Here is a 17,693-nt window from a genome sequence, read left to right as displayed (position 1 = left end):
TTGTGAGCAGCTGGCTGCAGTTGTCAGGTGTCGTCGCTGAGCGAGACCAAGGCTCACCAGATCATGCAGCAGAAACCTGCCGCCTTCATCCACTTCAACCAGCGGCAGCTCTCACGCATCTACCCCTCCTCGTACCGCGTGGACTCCTCCAACTTCAACCCTCAGCCCTTCTGGAATTCCGGATGCCACCTTGGTATGTGTGTGGGGGTGAGGGGGTTCACTTATACAGGCACACCCGAGCCGTAGAAAAAGAACTGTTCATACGAAACAAGTCTCGCGTAGGCAAATGGTTGCAGATCTCAGCATACCAATATGTCTGGTGACATCTAAAATCATGACCTACCTGGGTTTCAAGCTTGGGTAATAATAGATACTTATTTCCTCCAGCGAGGGAAATTCAGTATTTTCAGCCCAACCCAGCTGATTTGCTGCCCACAAGGAGCGTGTGAGCAATTAGGGGTTAAGAGTCTTGCTCAGGGACACACATCGACATTGCTACCCTGTCCTGGAATCAAACCTAGGACAACCAGGGGCTCTAGTTCCCCAGGTGGGCTCCCTAACCATTCAGCTATGCCGCCCCCTGGGTCTCTCGAGACAAAAAATGGGAGACCAAACTTCTTCCACTTGACCAGGAGATACAGTATATTGGGCTTATGAGTGCGAAGCAGTACTACTTGTCAGCCAGTAGGTGTCCTACCTGACACAAGGTCTACATTTCTCAATAGAATAGTATAGTCTCAATGGGAATAGTAGGGAGACCACCTTCTAAACACTGTAGATGTGCTAGTTATATTGTATTAACATACTCTATTACAGGGGTCTTCAACAGGGGGTCCGGGACCCCTAGGGTGTCCTCAGAGTTACTACAGGGGGGCCGCCAAATATTTGTGTGATAGGATCATGTTTTTTACGGTAACCATTTGAACCCTAGTATCCCTATTCTGAGTGGAACATTTGCCAAAAATAGCCGATCTACAAGCTTACAACGCCTCGCGCTGCGAGGCGTTGTAAGCTTGTAGATCGGTTATTTTGACGGTTCAAGTGGTTAAATGTCTGAAAATACACATTACTCCAACATGATGACAGTGCTGTCAAACAAGTCTTAAGCTGTCTAAGAAATCTATGAACATTTTTAATCTGCAACACAATTTTATACAATATGTAGTGGGGGTCCCTGCTTCATCTCTCTCTCAGCTAAGGGGTCCCTTGGCCTGAAAATGTTGAAGACCCCTGCTCTATTATAGAGATTTGTTACAATAACATTTTATATTCATTAAAATAAGTTCTCTATTGCAGCTTTAACAGACAACAATTACTTTTCTTGGTTTCAGTGGCATTGAACTACCAGTCAGAGGGCCGCGTCCTCCAAATGAACAGAGCCAAGTTCTACACCAATGGCAACTGTGGCTACATGCTCAAGCCTGCCTGCATGTCTGAAGGTCAGCTTGAATTTCACCTGGTGTAGGCTACAGGATGTTTTGAGCTATGTAGCTATGTTGATGCATTTAATACATACCACAATGGACACAAGGACCTTTGTTTTGTTATCCTTTTTATTCTGTGCCAATGACGGTTTTTGACAGTTTTTGTGTTTTTTTAAATAGAAAAAAAAAATCATTTTTTTTTTTTTTTAAAGATGTCAAAATGACCTGAGATCAGAGAGATGCTTTTCTCTGTTTGTGTGTTCGCTCCCTCGTTTAGCTGATTGAGAAAATGTGTGTTCATGTGTGTTCATTCTAGTGGATGGACACTTTTTTTCATTCAAACAGCTCTATCTCTGGAACCATTTGTCTGATTGACAAAATTCTTTTTGCCACTGAATTACAACAACTGTGTCTGTTTCTGTGGGGGAAAACAATTATATAAAAAAAAAAATCATTTTTTTTTCATTGCATAGTAAAGAAAAACACAAAATCCTGGCTTGGAGCCATTTTGGCATTTGGCACAGAATGAGTAATGTGTGATATTATACCATGTGCTTTTTGCATTTCTGACTAATAAAGTATTCAATACAAAAAAAGTTCAGAAATGGCTGTTAGCTGCAAACACTGACACAGTCTAACACTGAAACATTTAAAATAAGATTTGTATTGCCTTTAGGTGCCTTTAACCCCAACTCGGAGGACCCGCAACCAGGCCAGATGAAGAAACAACTTGTACTGAAGATCATTAGTGGACAGCAGCTGCCCAAACCCAAAGACTCCATGCTAGGTGATAGGGGAGAGGTATGACACACACACGCACGCATGCACGCACGCACGCACGCGCACACACACACACACACACACACACACACACACACACACACACACACACACACACACACACACACACACACACACACACACACACATAATGCTGCTTCAATGTCTGAAGCCGAACAAAAATATGTTTTTATTATGTGCACACAAGATGTAACAATCAAAAACACTTTGAAACTTGAACGCTCTCAAGGAAACAATTACATGCTTAGTCATGATCAGGGTGTTGCAGTTGTTGCCAGTATTATTTTGTTTTCAAAATGTCACTAATTTATTTTCATGTATTGTATTGTTTGTGTGCGTGTGTGCGTGTGTGTGTGTGTGTGTGTGTGTGTGTGTGTGTGTGTGTGTGTGTGTGTGTGTGTGTGTGTGTGTGTGTGTGTTCTTCAGATCATTGATCCCTTCGTTGAGGTGGAGATCATCGGTCTGCCAGTAGATTGCTGCAAGGAGCAGACGAGGGTGGTGGACGATAATGGTTAGTTGAAATGTTGCTGGTTCTTCAAGTATGATGACAAAATGACAAATTCAATATTGACATACAGAAAATATTCAATAATACTTGCCATCGTCTTTATTTCTCTCTATTGTTTGTATATTCACAAGTCTGATTTGAGTAGATAAAGACGTAATGAACAACACACTACACTGATGAATTGACTTGAGTAACTAACTGATAACGTTTAGAGGACAAGCTTTGACACACAATATAGAACAATTATTTGTGACCCTTGTACGCTGCAGCCCAGGCAGTGTTAATGCTGATTTATAAATCTACCAGCTTGTAAATGCTGTATCCCAAGCATCATTAAGCCTGATTTATAGATCCACACAGATCTACAAGCTTGTAGATGTGCTTTTTTCTCGTACTGTACAACAGTGGTTCTCAAACTTTTTCATGTTAAGGACCCCCAAATTGACACGTATCAGCCCACGGACCCCCATTTGAAAATATAATATGCCAGGGAATATGCCTAGAGAAGATTTTTTCAGCTCTAGCAGTGATTCCCAACCATTCAAATTTCAAGGACCCCCAGTTTGACATTAGACTACGGACCCCCATTTAATGGCATTGCTATCTCTGAGACCTCAATTTATATTGTAGAAGATAGAGTGTACAAATGGAACCAAATGGACATCTCCAAGTTATAGACCCATAAGGGCCCATTTGGTTCCTAACTATCATTTAGCTGGGGACCCCCTGGAACTCCCTCAAGGACCCCTGGGGGTCCCCGGACCCCACTTTGAGAACCAATGCTGTACAACACCGACGTGCAGCTAAGTATAAATCAGACTTTAGTTTCCCGCTTGTTTGTGTGTGCAGAACGATGGTTTGTTGTGGTTTGGCCCTGACATGTGATCAAGTATTTATGTGATGCGTGGGTGTAGAGTAGTGTGTGGCACGCATACACACACCACACATGTGCGCTACGTACAAACACAATTGTGTGGTTCTCCACAAGTAATTTAAAAGCATGTTTCTTTAAATTGTGAGATTCAAGATTCCTCACAGTAACTTTTGCCTGGCACAAAGTAACAGAATATTTCTTCGATAAGGCTCGACAATCCGCGAGTGCACGTGCGCATGTGGGTGTGTGTGCGCTGTTGTTTGGCGTGTGAGATATCCAGCAGCTGTATTGGTTGTGATGTATAATGGATGAGGTCAGCAGCAGGAACCGCGCACAGACAGCACCTCTGTGTCTGCGTACACACACACGCGCACACACACACACACACACACGCACACCCACCCACGTGCGCACGTACACACACACACAAAGTTAGCCTGAATTATTCATCACTGCTGAGGTTGCTGTCTAACTCGCCTCCTCTCTGTGTTTTTCCCTGGACTGTCCACTCTCTCCTTCTCTCCACATCCATCTCAATCCCTCGTGTCTCTCTCCCTCTCTCCCCCTCACTGTTTATCTGTCTGCCTCTCAATCTTATCTCCTCACCGCCGCTCTTTGTTGTGCTAATTCATTCTCTTCTCGCTTCCTTTTTTTTTCTCCAACCACTTCCTCCACTTCACTCCTCTCTCAACTGCTCTGCCCTCCTCTTTTTTTCCCCCCATCTCATCCCATCCCATCCCATCCCATCCCATCCCCTTCACCCTCATCTCTTTTCTATCCGTCCGTCCTTCCATCCACCCATCTTTGGGTCTCTTCTCAGGGTTTAACCCCATGTGGGAGGAGACCCTGGTGTTCACCCTCCACATGCCAGAGCTGGCCCTGGTGCGCTTCCTGGTGTGGGACCATGACCCCATCGGCCAGGACTTCATCGGCCAGCGCACCATCGCCTTCAACAGCATGATAACAGGTAAGAGCACCTCGTCTGACCCCGCCGACCACCTTCTTCTACTGCAGTGGTCGTCGACCTTTTCAGGCTGCGTCAGCCAAAAAATAATCATATTTTAACTGGGGACCCCCCCACCCTGACGAGCACTAAGAGTTGAGGAATTACTTTTGTATAACGATTCTATTGCGAAAATAGCAGATCTACATGCTCACAATTGCGAGGCGTTGTGAGCATGTAGGCGTTGTGAGCATGTATGTAGATGTTGTTCGGCTATTTTCAAAAATCTTGCCTCCAATATTTGACAATTTGTCATTAATTTGACATTTTAGAGGTATTACAAAGTCCTTAAATTGTCACTTTATAAACATGCCGATACCCTCTATACAACTTTAGGTTAGGTTAATCATCTGAGGACCCCTCAAAATAATTTGGGGACCCCCCTGGGGGTCCCGACCGACAGGTTGAGAACCACTGTTCTACTGGACCCCTGCGTGTCATCTGATCACCTCACATTACTTTGGAGGCTATAGTTTCAGACGTCATTCAAAAGGTCGATGTAAGGGAATGATAGTTTACTGTTCTCTTACTGCACCCCGTACCCAGCAGAGTAACGGCAAATTCACACCAGCAGTAGTTTGAGATCTGTACACCTGTGTTTTTCTGCTACTGTAAATGGGTGGGTGTTCAAAACATCTGAAACGCCCACAAAGGTGACGTGGAGTATTTCAGACCACTCTTCTGCTTGGCTGCAGCTCTGTCTCAGGGGCAGCAGCGAAGTTGAACTTTTCTCAACTTTACCGTACCACACTTTGCTGGCTCCGCCTCCTAAGTGGAGAAGGCGGTGGTCGCTCCTCTCCATAGACAACGCATTTGACCTCACCATTTTTCGGAACGTGGAACCGCTGCTTATGTGAATTCGGCTTGACAAAGGAAGCAGCTAAATGGTATACCAATGCACAAAAAGATATAGAAAGATGCTTCTAACTGCTATGTACTTTTAGGTTTTATGTCTGTTTGATGTCTGTGTCTTTTGCGTAGTGTTGTTGTTGACAGTTGCTGTTGTTGTGTTTGCGTTGCAGGTTACCGTCACGTGTACTTGGAAGGTATGGAGGAGGCGTCCATCTTTGTTCATATAGCTGTGAATGACATCACTGGTAAGGTAGGTACGACCACTCCTTCTAACAACAACCCATACAATCCTGCTACCATACAGCAAGTTTGAATGTTGCGTCGCCGACCTGCAGTAACTTGGTTTACTCACTTTCCAAAGATTAGAACTCCATAGCATTGATGATGAAAGGGATGAGTATAGGATATTTATTTTGATTTGTGTGTGTGTGTGTGTGTGTGTGTGTGTGTGTGTGTGTGTGTGTGTGTGTGTGTGTGTGTGTGAGAGAGAGAGAACAAAACATCTGTAAATGTAAAACAAATGGTACAACACAGGACACCTAAGGAAATAAAGCTGGGAAATGTTGGGATTTTCATGGTAAAATTTTGTAAAAAATAGTGTGTCCAGGAAATGTTTTAATTCTTCATTGAATAAGAGTGAGGGATTTTGAATAATCTTTCCTGAGGTTGTAGATTGGTTAATACATTTATAAAAAAAATATATATATATTAAATATTTTGCAAATGCCTAATGACGTGGCCAAAATAGGGATACCTGGCTGAGAGTGTTTAACTTAGATACATTGGAGAAAGCATTTCTCACCGAGAGCCAGAAGTGGATGTTAAATGTTTAGTTACTCACCCTGTTCTATTGATGTACTGTCTGCATGAAGATGGCATTCACCTGGTTTGATGCAATTCCTACTATGATGAAAAAACAAACAAACAATGAATTGGCATCAATCCAGGATGTTTCCATCTTTTTGCATCCCAGCCATTATGTCACAGGAAGCCCAAAATATCCCAGGAAATAACCTAGCATTATTAATCATGCATTAGCATTAATGAATTCTTGTAAGACAAGGATCTTTTTAACTTTCACAGAAACAAGTTGCCCCTCAGCTCTCATAGGCCTATATGCAGAAATGTCACTCGCCAGTATTGCAGTGATACTAAGATTACGTGTTTTTATGTTGATTGGATAAGGCTTGATTTAGTTTTATTATTGCAACATTTTGCAGCCAATTTCTTTTAGATTGAAAGAAGTCCTATTGTATTAGCAGGACCACACATACATATTGTCGTTGTCGGGTGGAAACCTTGTATGTCCAAAACCGTTCGTTTTTATCATTTAAAAAAATTAACTAAACTAGTGAAAATAGCCGATCTACAAGCACACAACGCCTCGCACTGCAAGGTGTTGTGTGCAAGTTGTGTAAGGACTTTCTACTTTTCAAGTTGTCTGGATGCATTTGACCATGGTCAGCATTAGTGCAGACGACCGCGTTGTTGTTCATGCTACTGTGTGTGCTTCCTCTGTCTGTTCTCTCTCTTATCTTGTCGCCCCTCCCACCTCCCTTTTTCTCCCTCTCTCTCTCTCTCTCTCTCTCCCCTTCCTCTCTGATTTCTCCTCCTCTTGTCTGTTTGTGATTTCAGTGGACCCCTCTTTGTCCAAACGCTGCATTTAGAGGCATTTAGAGCCCTGAAGCTGCCACTCAGAACTCAGGTGTAGTGAGACCCAATCAGCATCTTGCATGCAGCACATGCCCCACCCCCTCCCTCCCTTCGTTTTACCCACTCCCTCTCCCACTTCACTCAAGTGATGTGACCCTTTTAACCTCGTGTGGGCCCGTCGCAAACATTGGGAGGGAGAAACCAAAAAAAAGGCCAACTCATGCTTCACATGAGTTGCGATCATGACACGCCCGCATCTTCATTGACCCTCCCAAAGTAGATCCAATGTCATCAACCTGCACCAATCAAGGGCTTTGCATAGGAGAGAGAGAGAGAGAGAGAGAGAGAGAGAGAGAGAGAGAGAGAGAGACAGAGAGAGAGAGAGAGAGAGATTGTTGTTGGGGGTGGGGCGTTTTCAGGGAATGATACTGGCGAGCTACAGTGACTTTTGTCTTTTTTTGCAGAGTGGATTTTTTTCCCCCTTAACTCAGGACATTTGTTCTTCCAGCACACTGCACTGCAGGGGTATACAATTCCAGTGCCTCTGAGGACATCTCTCGCCCCAGCAGTTAATCATCTTTTTTTCTCCCCTCTCTCTTTTTTTTTTGGGTCCCTGGATTAGAGGAAAGTCGAGAGAACGTTTGGCAGTGGAGGGTTTGTCTGTAGATTGTTGCAAGAGGAGAAAGCTTCGAGTGCACAACATGTTGCCTTGTGATCTTCTATTTTCGTTGTTATTGAAAATCTTTGAATATTAGATTTTTTTGTTTGCCTTTAATGACATAGGGTTGAAAGTTTGGGGGGGGCATCAGTGATGCGAAAGCACAGCTAGGGCAAGGCCCCCAGCCAGACTATTGATTACCGGTATATCTAATCACAATGCACAGCATGTTCAAAATTCTGTCTCATTTAACCACTTAAACCCTATACTTACTTCACTGTATTACCATGGGCCACACTAATTATCTTTGGCAAAAATAGCTGATGTACAAGCTTGCAATAAGTTGCAATATGACACGTTGTGAGCTTGTAGATCTGCCATTCTCACAAAATGTTTTCACCAGAATAGAGATGCTCAGGTTCAAGTGTTTAATTATGCAGAATTCTATTGAGGCAGTGTTGTTGCGTTAAAAGAATTTTGCTTATTTTTTTTTTCTTCACTCAACCAAAGGCTTTCTTTCTAGTTTTTGTATTTCTTGTCGTCTTTGTGTCTCTGTCTTCACTGTCTGGTGTTTTGTTGAATGAATGCACAGTAAAGAGTAAATCACTTCACCCAGTCTTTGATAGTCAGGTCAGCTTGGATCTACTTCTATGTACATCATTTGGTCAAATTACATTGGGTTGATGAACTACATGCTTATAGGGAAGCTTTTGCTATCAAGCAGTTGACCATATTCACAAGGTGGCCTTTCTGCTCTTACTTCATACTGGGGTGATTTTCCACCTTTTCTCAAACATTTTTATCTCTGGAAGGAACCGCAATTTACACTGTAAAATCCCCAGTGTTCTGAGAGTGTAATGGAAGTTACTTTTCTTTTTTGAAGACTTCGCACATACCTCCATAGGATGTTGAGTTAACCAAAACAAGCTTTCAAAAAAAAAAAAAAAAAAAAAAAAAAAGATCTAAACAAGATTTGCCAGAATAGCATTTACGTTACTTGAGTATGAAGGAAGGGCAAATGCCAGCCGTATAAATATGGGTCAGTGACTGACAGTGAGACAGCAATCTGGCAAGCCATCGTCAAAGAAAGGGGAACGCCCACTCGGTCTGTACCTCTTCCTTTGATCATGACTCTTGTCTCGAGAGAATAGTGAGACAGTGACAAAGATTCCCAAGTCACACGTCATGATCCAGCATTAAAACGCTCCATGTAGCTGGGGAAGCTTTCTAGACTGTATTGTACAGTATTACAGTGGTAGTAGAGGTGCTATTGTTTGCCCTCTGTCATTTGCCTGACTGGCTGTCAAAGTGAGTGTCTGGTGGACATCATTGTCATGATCATCCCTAATGTTCTTCGATCCCCCAGCATTGCACTCCCTCACTGTGGTCACCAGAATTCCTTGACATCAGCGTTACGTATACCACCCCATTTAAAATGGCACAGAATATCTCCACACACACACACAAGTGCACACAGTCCAATGGTGTAAGGTTCCGTGAAAGCTAAATAACTCACAGTGAAATCTTCATGAGAAGATGAGTTTGTATTAGGGATGCACCGATAAGGAACTTCTTGGCCGATACCGATGATTAAAATAATTTATCCGATAGCCGATACTATTACTGATATTTGTTTATGTTGCTTTTGGTGTTAATATCTCCCTTTTTGGGCCAGGGGAACAAATAAATCAACATTGTAAGAAATAACTGTTCAGAATCTACTCTCTTGGTAGGCTGCAGATAACCAACACACAACACAGCCAGTGCAAAATGTATGCTTATCAACAACAGATAAATATCGGCTACTGCCTTTGGTTAATGTCAGCTTTATTTGCAGATACAGATATTGACCGATAACGGTAAACATCGGCCGATACCGATTTGTGGCCGATATATCGGTGCATCTCTAGTTTGTATACAAATGCTGCATTCTGATGCTAGAAATTGCCTACACATCTTTCCCTTCATGTAATATAAGTTCTAGAGGCCAATACAGTCGGATGCTAATAATGTTTATTAAATCAATAAAAGTACTTGTGTTTAGTTCATTTCATTACGATACCTACTGTACTGTACCTCTTGGTTTACTTGCTACTGCTTTCACTGCTACTTTGGATTTCCAAAAGCTTGCCACAGATAGCTTAACAAGTAGCATCGATTAGCAATTAAATGTCATGTGATAATGAAGCATCATCTGCTGTATTGCTACTGCAGATAACAGAGCTTGGATCAATCTTCGGTGTATTGTATCCAGTTTGAGCATGTCCTGTCCTGTTCATTTATTTCTGCAATAATGTTTGGACAAAGTCACTCACATTATGGCAATTCTTTCAAAATCAATGTTTCCCCTTCTGTATATCAGAGGTTTTTTTTCTCTCACTATCCATTGCTCTTCAGTATGTGGTGTTTCTCAGTATTCATTGCCCTTCAGTATGTTGCTACAGTATGTCTCAGTATTCATTGGTCTTCAGTATGTTGGTGTTCTCTGTCTCGTTGATAGGCCAAGGCGGCCAGCGGCATAAAAGGGCTGTTTCACAGAAGCCCAAAGCAAGCTTCCCTGGACAGCCATGCTGCTGCACAGCACAGCCGTAAGCATCCGTTCGGCGCCCACCTCCTGCGCCGCACAGCCAGCGCGCCCACCAAGGGTCAGCCCAAAGTCCAGAAGGGCCTCCCCGAGATCGCCATCGACACCAAAGACTACAGCTCGGAGGGGGCTAGTGAGGACCGGGAGTCCAAGGACCAGGAAAGAGCCGCTGCTGCCAGCTCCCACCAGCCCCCACCGCCGCCGCACCACCACAACGGGGTGGACACTAATGGGGCTCTCCACCCTGAGGAGGGGAAAGGTAAGATCCTACGCTTCCATCGTCCATGTCCCAAAAGTGAGCCTTTGAAGAGGTCCAACCGGCGCCGGTTCCAAGACTTGCCGGCCATGAAGCAGGGGGTGTTTGCTCGTGTGGCGTTTAAAAGCTCAGGCAGTGTAGGAATGTCTTCCGATTGCATGACTTGTGGGGTCGGCTCCAAGAGGAGTCCCGAGACTGAAAGGAAATGCCAGGCCGAGGGGAAGCAGGGGTCCGGGTCCGGGACGGGAGAACAAGAGAAACAGGAGAGAAAACCCAGCGTCTCTTCCACCAACAAGCAGGTCCAGCCAGAGCCCATAGCCAAACCCCAGCCCCTAGCTGCCCAGCCGGATCCACAGCAGCCCCCGCCACAGCTCAAGCCCGATCCAGAGACCCACTTCCGTCACTCGCCCCAAGCTCTCTTTCAGCCCATCCCCTTCCCCACACCTAAAGCCAGGCAAACCCTAGGCCCCCACCTCGGCCGCCCTCGCCCCGACCCATCAGAGAGGAACGCCCGCTCCTGCAGCGTGCCTCGCCGCCGCTTCTCCAACAACACCGTCACACCGTCGCCAACTCTCCTCACTCCTCACTGCAGGAGCAGTCTCCTTCCACGGCATGCTCCGCCCCCCAGCTACGGCGCAGCTTGCGGCTTAGCCCCTAACCCGTTCACGGACGGGCTTTCACTCAGTGACACAAGCAGCTGCGAGAGCTTGAGCGGCTGGGAGTCTCCCCCCATGCTGCCTCCACGCTCTGTCCTCGAAAACCGCAAGAGGGCTGTGGGCACTCTGCAGCGTGAGATGAACGCCCTGTTTGCCCAGAAAATGGACGAGCTGCGCTCTAAGTCCCCCATGTTCTTTGCTGGTAAGATGGAACCAACTCACACTTAATTTATACTCCGGCACTCACTGATGTCACAAGCCGAAAATAGCTGATATACAGGCAGAAAACTTGTCACAATGCGACACGTTGAGAGCTTGAAGATCGACTATTTTCTGCACATGACACCGCCGTTTAACGAAGTATAAATTAGGCTTGAGCCTTCCTCAGCTATTCCCCGATTCCCCAATCCCCAGTACCTGTAGCCATAGTGGGCTTTTAATACAGAGCATAACCCGCCAGTTAAACCCACTAAACCCCTAGGTTAAACCAGCGTCCCTAGTTTAACAGTTTAGTGTAATAGTCCCTGAATACTACTGTACCTTGTCACTCTACACCTGACCTGATGATTTTAGCAAAACTTTAGAACCATCCAGTAGTTTCTGCATCTTATCAATCCGCTCCAAGTATTACCAAACTTAACTTCTACTAGTTTCTAAGTCATGATGCTGCCTTTCGCTTGAAAAACAAAAGTCAACTCACTGTGTTTTACTTATTTTCTTGCCTTGCAAATACCTAAACCCACTCTCGTGCTTGACAGATGAAAGTAATGGTAAGTTTATAACTCAAAATAATTGGCAGTACTTGTATTGCTGGTGGCAATATCACTGTAAAAGAAAAAGTCACCAAGACCACTAACACATCTGCTGGATTAAATGATGTTCCCCATCCTGCATTTCCTACAACACGTTTCACAACCTGGAACATTCTGTGCTAAAGCCAGTCCGAGTATTGTAAAGATTTACGGTTGCTGTGTCGCAATATCTTTTTTCTTTCTGCAGCTGTTCTTCTGACAGCTGCAGCCAGGCTGTTCTCTTTTCAATATGAATGATGAATCAAAAAGCAAAACGCAGTTACTTTTAGACAAATCTTTGTTGGGTAACTTATAGGAATTACAATAGCTTTGATACAGCAATTGGACTTTGGGCAGTGGTGGAAAAAGTACTCAAATGTTTTACTCAAGTAAAAGTATCAATACTGCAATATAGAAATACTCTGTTAAAAGTAAAAGTCTGGAATTCAAAATGTACTTGAGTAAAAGTACGAAAGTATTGGCATCAAAGTGTACTTAAAGTAACAAAAGAAGTACACATTTTTTGAAAATGGCAGATCTACAAGCCCACAACACATCGCGATGTGATGCGTTGTGAGCGTGTAGATCAGCTATTTTCAAATAGCCTGGGTATAAAATAGGGCTAAAGTGCTTAATGTGTGTTTTCGTAATATTATAATTTCTGCAAAGTAACTAAAGTTTTCAAAAAATTGCAGTGGAGTAAAAGTACAGTATTTGGATCCGAGATGTAGTGGAGTAGAAAAAAAAAAGAGTATTGGAAATTGGAAATACTCGGGTAAAATACCTCAAAATTGTACTAAAGTACAGTACTTGAGTAAATGTACTTTGTTACTTTACACCACTGATTTTGGGATTCTCTTTATGAACTTGCTTTCTGTCTTCTTCTGTAGTGCTCTCTTCTCCCCTCTCCTTTGTTCCTCTGTTCCTCTCTCCCTCTGTTTCGATGGCGCTAAACTTCCTCTTTCCTTCTGTCCCTTTTTGCACGCACTCTGTTCCTAGTGCAGAATTGAGGGGATGACCAGAGCCAGGTAAACAGAACCCTTGAATCAATCCTCTCTGCACTTGCATTCTCATGTCGTACGATATGGTGTCCTTCGCCAAAAATAGCAGATATACAAGCTCTGAGCTCGTAGATTTTCTATTTTCGGTATGTGACACCAGCGTAAGACAGAAGAGTATGAATGTATCGTCGTTGTCGGGTAGAAACCTTGTATGTCCAAAACTGTTCGTTTTTATCGAAAAAAAAAAAAAAAAAAATGAACTAGTGAAAACAGCCGATCTACAAGCTTGTAGATCTGCTGTTTTCACTACTTTTGTGCGACAGCCTTGTCTGATGAAGCAGGGCTTTACTTCACGAAAAAACATACACATTTGAAACTTGGAGATACAAGGTTTCTGCCCGACAGTGACGGTATGAATCTCGCGTCACCCTTCACTGTTCTTTGTCTGTCTGCCTGCATTATGTTATCATCCTCATCTCACCACCCTTCACTGTTACACTCTCAAATCTAGAGTGTTCATTTATACAGAGTGTAAAAAAAACATAGAGCCGTAAGACTCCATTTTTATACTCTCTGAGTTATATGAGCACTCTAGCTTTTACTGTGTACAGACGGTATTCAGTATCCACATTTCCCTCAGATGTCAGCTACTCTACACCTGCGCTAATATAATATGAGATGAAAGCAGTGTAAGGAACTGGGCACCGTGTTCACTTTGGCTTGTCCTTTCTCATTGGTGCATAGGGGTGCACAGAGCCATACAGGGACGGTCCCTGTAGAGAGGCTGTGATTAATTTTGGGCCTCCGCGTGTTGGTGGACCACAGTATTAATGCACAAAACGTACCTTGCGCTGTTATTGGAAGAGCCACCTTCATAAAACGGCATTGTCTTTAAATTCATTTTAATACCTTTTTATAATTTGTATAATAATAACCATCTTATCAGACGATTTTCCAGTTGTATTGGTTTTAAATGCTGTAATGTTCACTTGGTTGTATTTCTTACAGTATCACATATCCTATCGTCGTCTATTTTGTACAAAACCATCTGAGGATTTGGCTTTTTTTTTTATTGTTAACATCCCTTGCTTTTTTCTTCTTTCTTTCTGCAGACCGTCCCACAGTGCAGAGACTTGCTCCCCCTCTTCCACTACTCGCACCAATCACTGAAGAAACCAGGGACCGGCGTCTTGTGCGCTCCGTCTCCACCCCGCCAGAAGACCCATCCTCACCTCACCCTCCATTAGTAACGTTGCACTCGCCATCCACAGCAATAATCACAACCACAACCTCCCCGTTAACCGCATCTGCAAACGGGCTGGCAGACAGTCCTGTCAAACTGAGGGGAGACTCTAAGAAATCCCCTTCACTACCTGTGACCATTCTTCCACCTCATGGCCCAGCCTCTAAAACTGTCCCAACACAGTGTAGCCAAGATCCCTGGGTCAGCAACGGCCCTCCATCGTCCATGGAGCACGCGTCAAACCCAAAGCAAGCCCTGCAGACTCAGACGGACCAAAACATGGATAAAGTAGAGTCTAAAACTGAGTCTAAAATGGAGACCTCCCAGCCACCTGCCCCGGCACTTCCAACTCAACCCCCCGTCACCGCCATCACTCAGAGAACGCCCGCCAGGCGAGCACTCTTCAACACCCCGATGCCACGTGTGCCCGTGCGGAGGACCAAAAGCGAGGGACAAGTCCAGGTGGCGTCGACCGAGCAGGGCGAGTCGGCCGTGCCGGAGGTGTGCACCGACGCCACAATGAACGATCGCCTGTGGAGCAAGCTGGAGCCGGGCAGCCACCGAGACAGCGTATCGTCGTCCTCCAGCATCTCGTCCAATGACACCGTCATCGACCTCTCCCTGCCCAACTTGGTCAGGAAGAGCCTCACCAGCCTGCCCATAACGAGTGGGACCTCCGAACCTCCGTGGGTGAACCGCCCTCGTTCGGCCATCGTTTCCTATGACGCCCCGCGGGTCAGCAAGAGCAAGTCCAACCCCAACCTCCGGCAGGGCGACCATCCGGAGGACGAGCTGCAGAGCCGGCCTCTGGGGACGCCACGGGAAGATGCCCTGGACTCGCCCAGCAGAACGGCGCAGCGGAGACACACCTGGAGCCGGCTCTACATGGAGGGGCTGAAGCAGTCGTCCGCCGCCACGTCCTCGGCCAGGAGGCCTCCCGTGGCCCCCGTGGCCCCCTCCTCCTCCATGTCTAAGAGCCTGGGGGACCTGACGTCGGACGACATCGCCTGCAACTTCGACAGCAAGTACCGCAGCATCAGCCGCAGCTTCATCGTCAGGCCCACCAGGGAGCAGCTCCGCAGGGGCAGCCCGCAGAAGTCGCGTCCGCCCAGCGACCTCACGGAGCAGCTACGGAGGTTGACGGACGTGGAGCCCTTGACGGCCAGCGACTTTTCCCCCAGGACAGCGCACCCGGTGCCCCAGGAGGAGGTGGTCATGGACGAGCCCCCGCTGCGGAGGACGTCCTCGCGGAGCCAAAGCAGAGTGCGCTACATCGCTAACAGAGCCAAGCAGGCTCAAGAGAGGCAGAGGCTGCAGGGCCTGGCCCAGGGCAGGAACGTCAGCGTGAGCGGTAGCATTAGCAGCGGCGGTAGCGCTAGCCCCATCGAGGAGCGAGGGAACCCAGAGGGGGCCTGTTGCGTGGCCCGTAGCCCCTGCTCCAGCCTGGACCTGCTGAGTCAGCTGGCCCCCGTGGGATCCCCTTCCCCCCGACACCCCCAGTCCTCCCCAGACCCCGAAAACAACGAAGTCTTTTTCATGCTCAAGCTCTAAGAACTGACAGATTGTCTTGGAACTGAGCGTGAGAGACGCTGACGAAAAGGAAAAAAACTCATTTTAAATTCCATCCAGTTTGTTCACTAGTGGAAGATGTCTTTTTGTTTTTGTTTTCAAGGAAAGTGCTTTAAGCCTGTTGCTGAAACTGGTTTACAGCACCCAGAATATTTCTACATCTTCCAGAACACTGTCCTGCTGTATTGGTTCTTATGATAAAAGATTAATACCGGTATGCTCACAAAAGGATGTTAACATTTTTAACTAAACCAATGCCGCACAGAAAGTCTCTCAAAACTAGATATAGTAGTGGAGAGCAACTGTTATAAAAGTATCCACTTTAAACACTGTCTTTTGTTTGCACCAAATGATCAATAATTGCTAGAATGTATTTAGTTCCCCAGTTTTTATATGCCTGTTTTAAGTTCATAGTGACTTGTTTGAATAGTCATTAACAGTATCAAAATAAGATGATTATTAGACGACTGAATTTAAAATGAGACCCTTTGTTTTTTTATATACTGTTATATGCTACACTTTTAATTCATTTTAAATCTAGATTGGTATTTTCTGTTCATACAGTACTTGAACATCAGTAGCACAGCCAAGTGCTAGCAATATTTTGAAAAATACATTGTATCGTATCGAAGATCATATTGATGACTTTGTTTGTTTTTAACTAAAAGCAGAGGGCTTGTCCCATGTCTTTGCTGCAGAAATAGGATAAAAATCATTCCTAGAATGCAGGTCTTTGAATTGTCCCAATTCTTTGTGTAGTGAATACCTTGTAATTTGACCAAGCTGCCAATATTTTCATTAACTCGAACACGAGGCATGTTATTCCAACAATATGATATGAGTAGACTACAATTTAGCGTACAATGTTATGTTTTACCCTTTTATGTTGACTGCATGTCTTTTATGCACTGTAATATTTATCCCAAGGATCAGTTTTTTATTTTACAAAGAGTTTTTATATGAAGATTTGTTAATATTTTGAACCTCCGTTCCGATTGTCACATACGCATCATGTCTGAATCCCATTTTTCATTGGTCAGTGGTACTCAAACGGATGGGAATGATTCGTATCAAAGCACGTTTATTTGTAGGTCTATGGTCTGTGTTTGCACTGCAGTGCCAGTTCTTTGTGCAACACTTTAGGGACAATATTTAAGTCAAACCATGTGTAATAATGACCTGAATAAATCTCTTAAATGAACCTTACAGCTCCACGGCTCATTCATTTAGTTTACTCTGCTGTCATTGAACAATTGTCACTTGTCTCAGCGTTGAAAAGACAAATAGCTAACAATTCGGGCGTCCAGTGGAAGTAAGCCTTACACGAGTTGACATGTAAAAGCCATTGGCATTGTGTTGGCAACGGCCTGCCCGTTGCTCTAATTACGGTCTCTGCTTGCGGCTGTGTTTACCAGCCGTCAACCCACTCAACCTCTTTGGCACAAATCTCAAGACCCCCTGCGGGGAGAGAGAATGGTCACAACAATTACTTAAGGTTGCACAACGGATTACATGCTCAGTCAGTTGTTACAGGAGAGAAAAACATCGTTTCAGTAGCGCTTGCCCCCCTGCGAGACTGGGGCGCACAGGAATTATGCTACAAAACAACTTATCGTCGTTGTCGGGTGAAAACCTTGTATGTCCAAAACCGTTCGGTTTGCATTTATCATTTTAAAAATGATTTCAACTAGTGAAAACAGCAGATCTACAAGCTTGTAGATCGGCTGTTTTCACTACTTTTGTGCGACGGCCTTGTATGATAAAGCAGGGCTTTACTTTGCGAAAGAACATACAAATTCGAAACTTGGAGATACGAGGTT

At 44.8% G+C, this 17,693-nt stretch overlaps 1 protein-coding gene across 1 annotated transcript in view; it reads left to right on the top strand.

Annotated features, from left to right (window-relative positions):
• plch2a (phospholipase C, eta 2a) overlaps nucleotides 1-15,855 on the top strand; it is a gene marked incomplete at both ends in the record, with an annotated part of 60,042 nt that extends 44,187 nt beyond the window's left edge. Inside the window, 8 exons of the mRNA XM_080733240.1 lie at nucleotides 11-193; nucleotides 1,332-1,439; nucleotides 2,101-2,225; nucleotides 2,652-2,736; nucleotides 4,428-4,574; nucleotides 5,633-5,712; nucleotides 10,274-10,616; nucleotides 14,174-15,855. Coding sequence (XP_080589366.1) covers nucleotides 11-193; nucleotides 1,332-1,439; nucleotides 2,101-2,225; nucleotides 2,652-2,736; nucleotides 4,428-4,574; nucleotides 5,633-5,712; nucleotides 10,274-10,616; nucleotides 14,174-15,855 — 2,753 coding nt within the window. The remainder of the gene's footprint in view (nucleotides 1-10; nucleotides 194-1,331; nucleotides 1,440-2,100; nucleotides 2,226-2,651; nucleotides 2,737-4,427; nucleotides 4,575-5,632; nucleotides 5,713-10,273; nucleotides 10,617-14,173) is intronic.
• Nucleotides 15,856-17,693: the final 1,838 nt, after the last annotated feature.

The sequence above is a fragment of the Nannobrachium achirus genome (genome assembly GCF_963921795.1).
Source record: "Nannobrachium achirus genome assembly, chromosome: 9".
Classification (NCBI taxonomy): Eukaryota; Metazoa; Chordata; class Actinopteri; order Myctophiformes; family Myctophidae; genus Nannobrachium; species Nannobrachium achirus.
The sequence above is the reverse complement of the archived record's forward strand: the minus strand, read 5'-3'. Positions and strand labels throughout refer to the sequence as shown.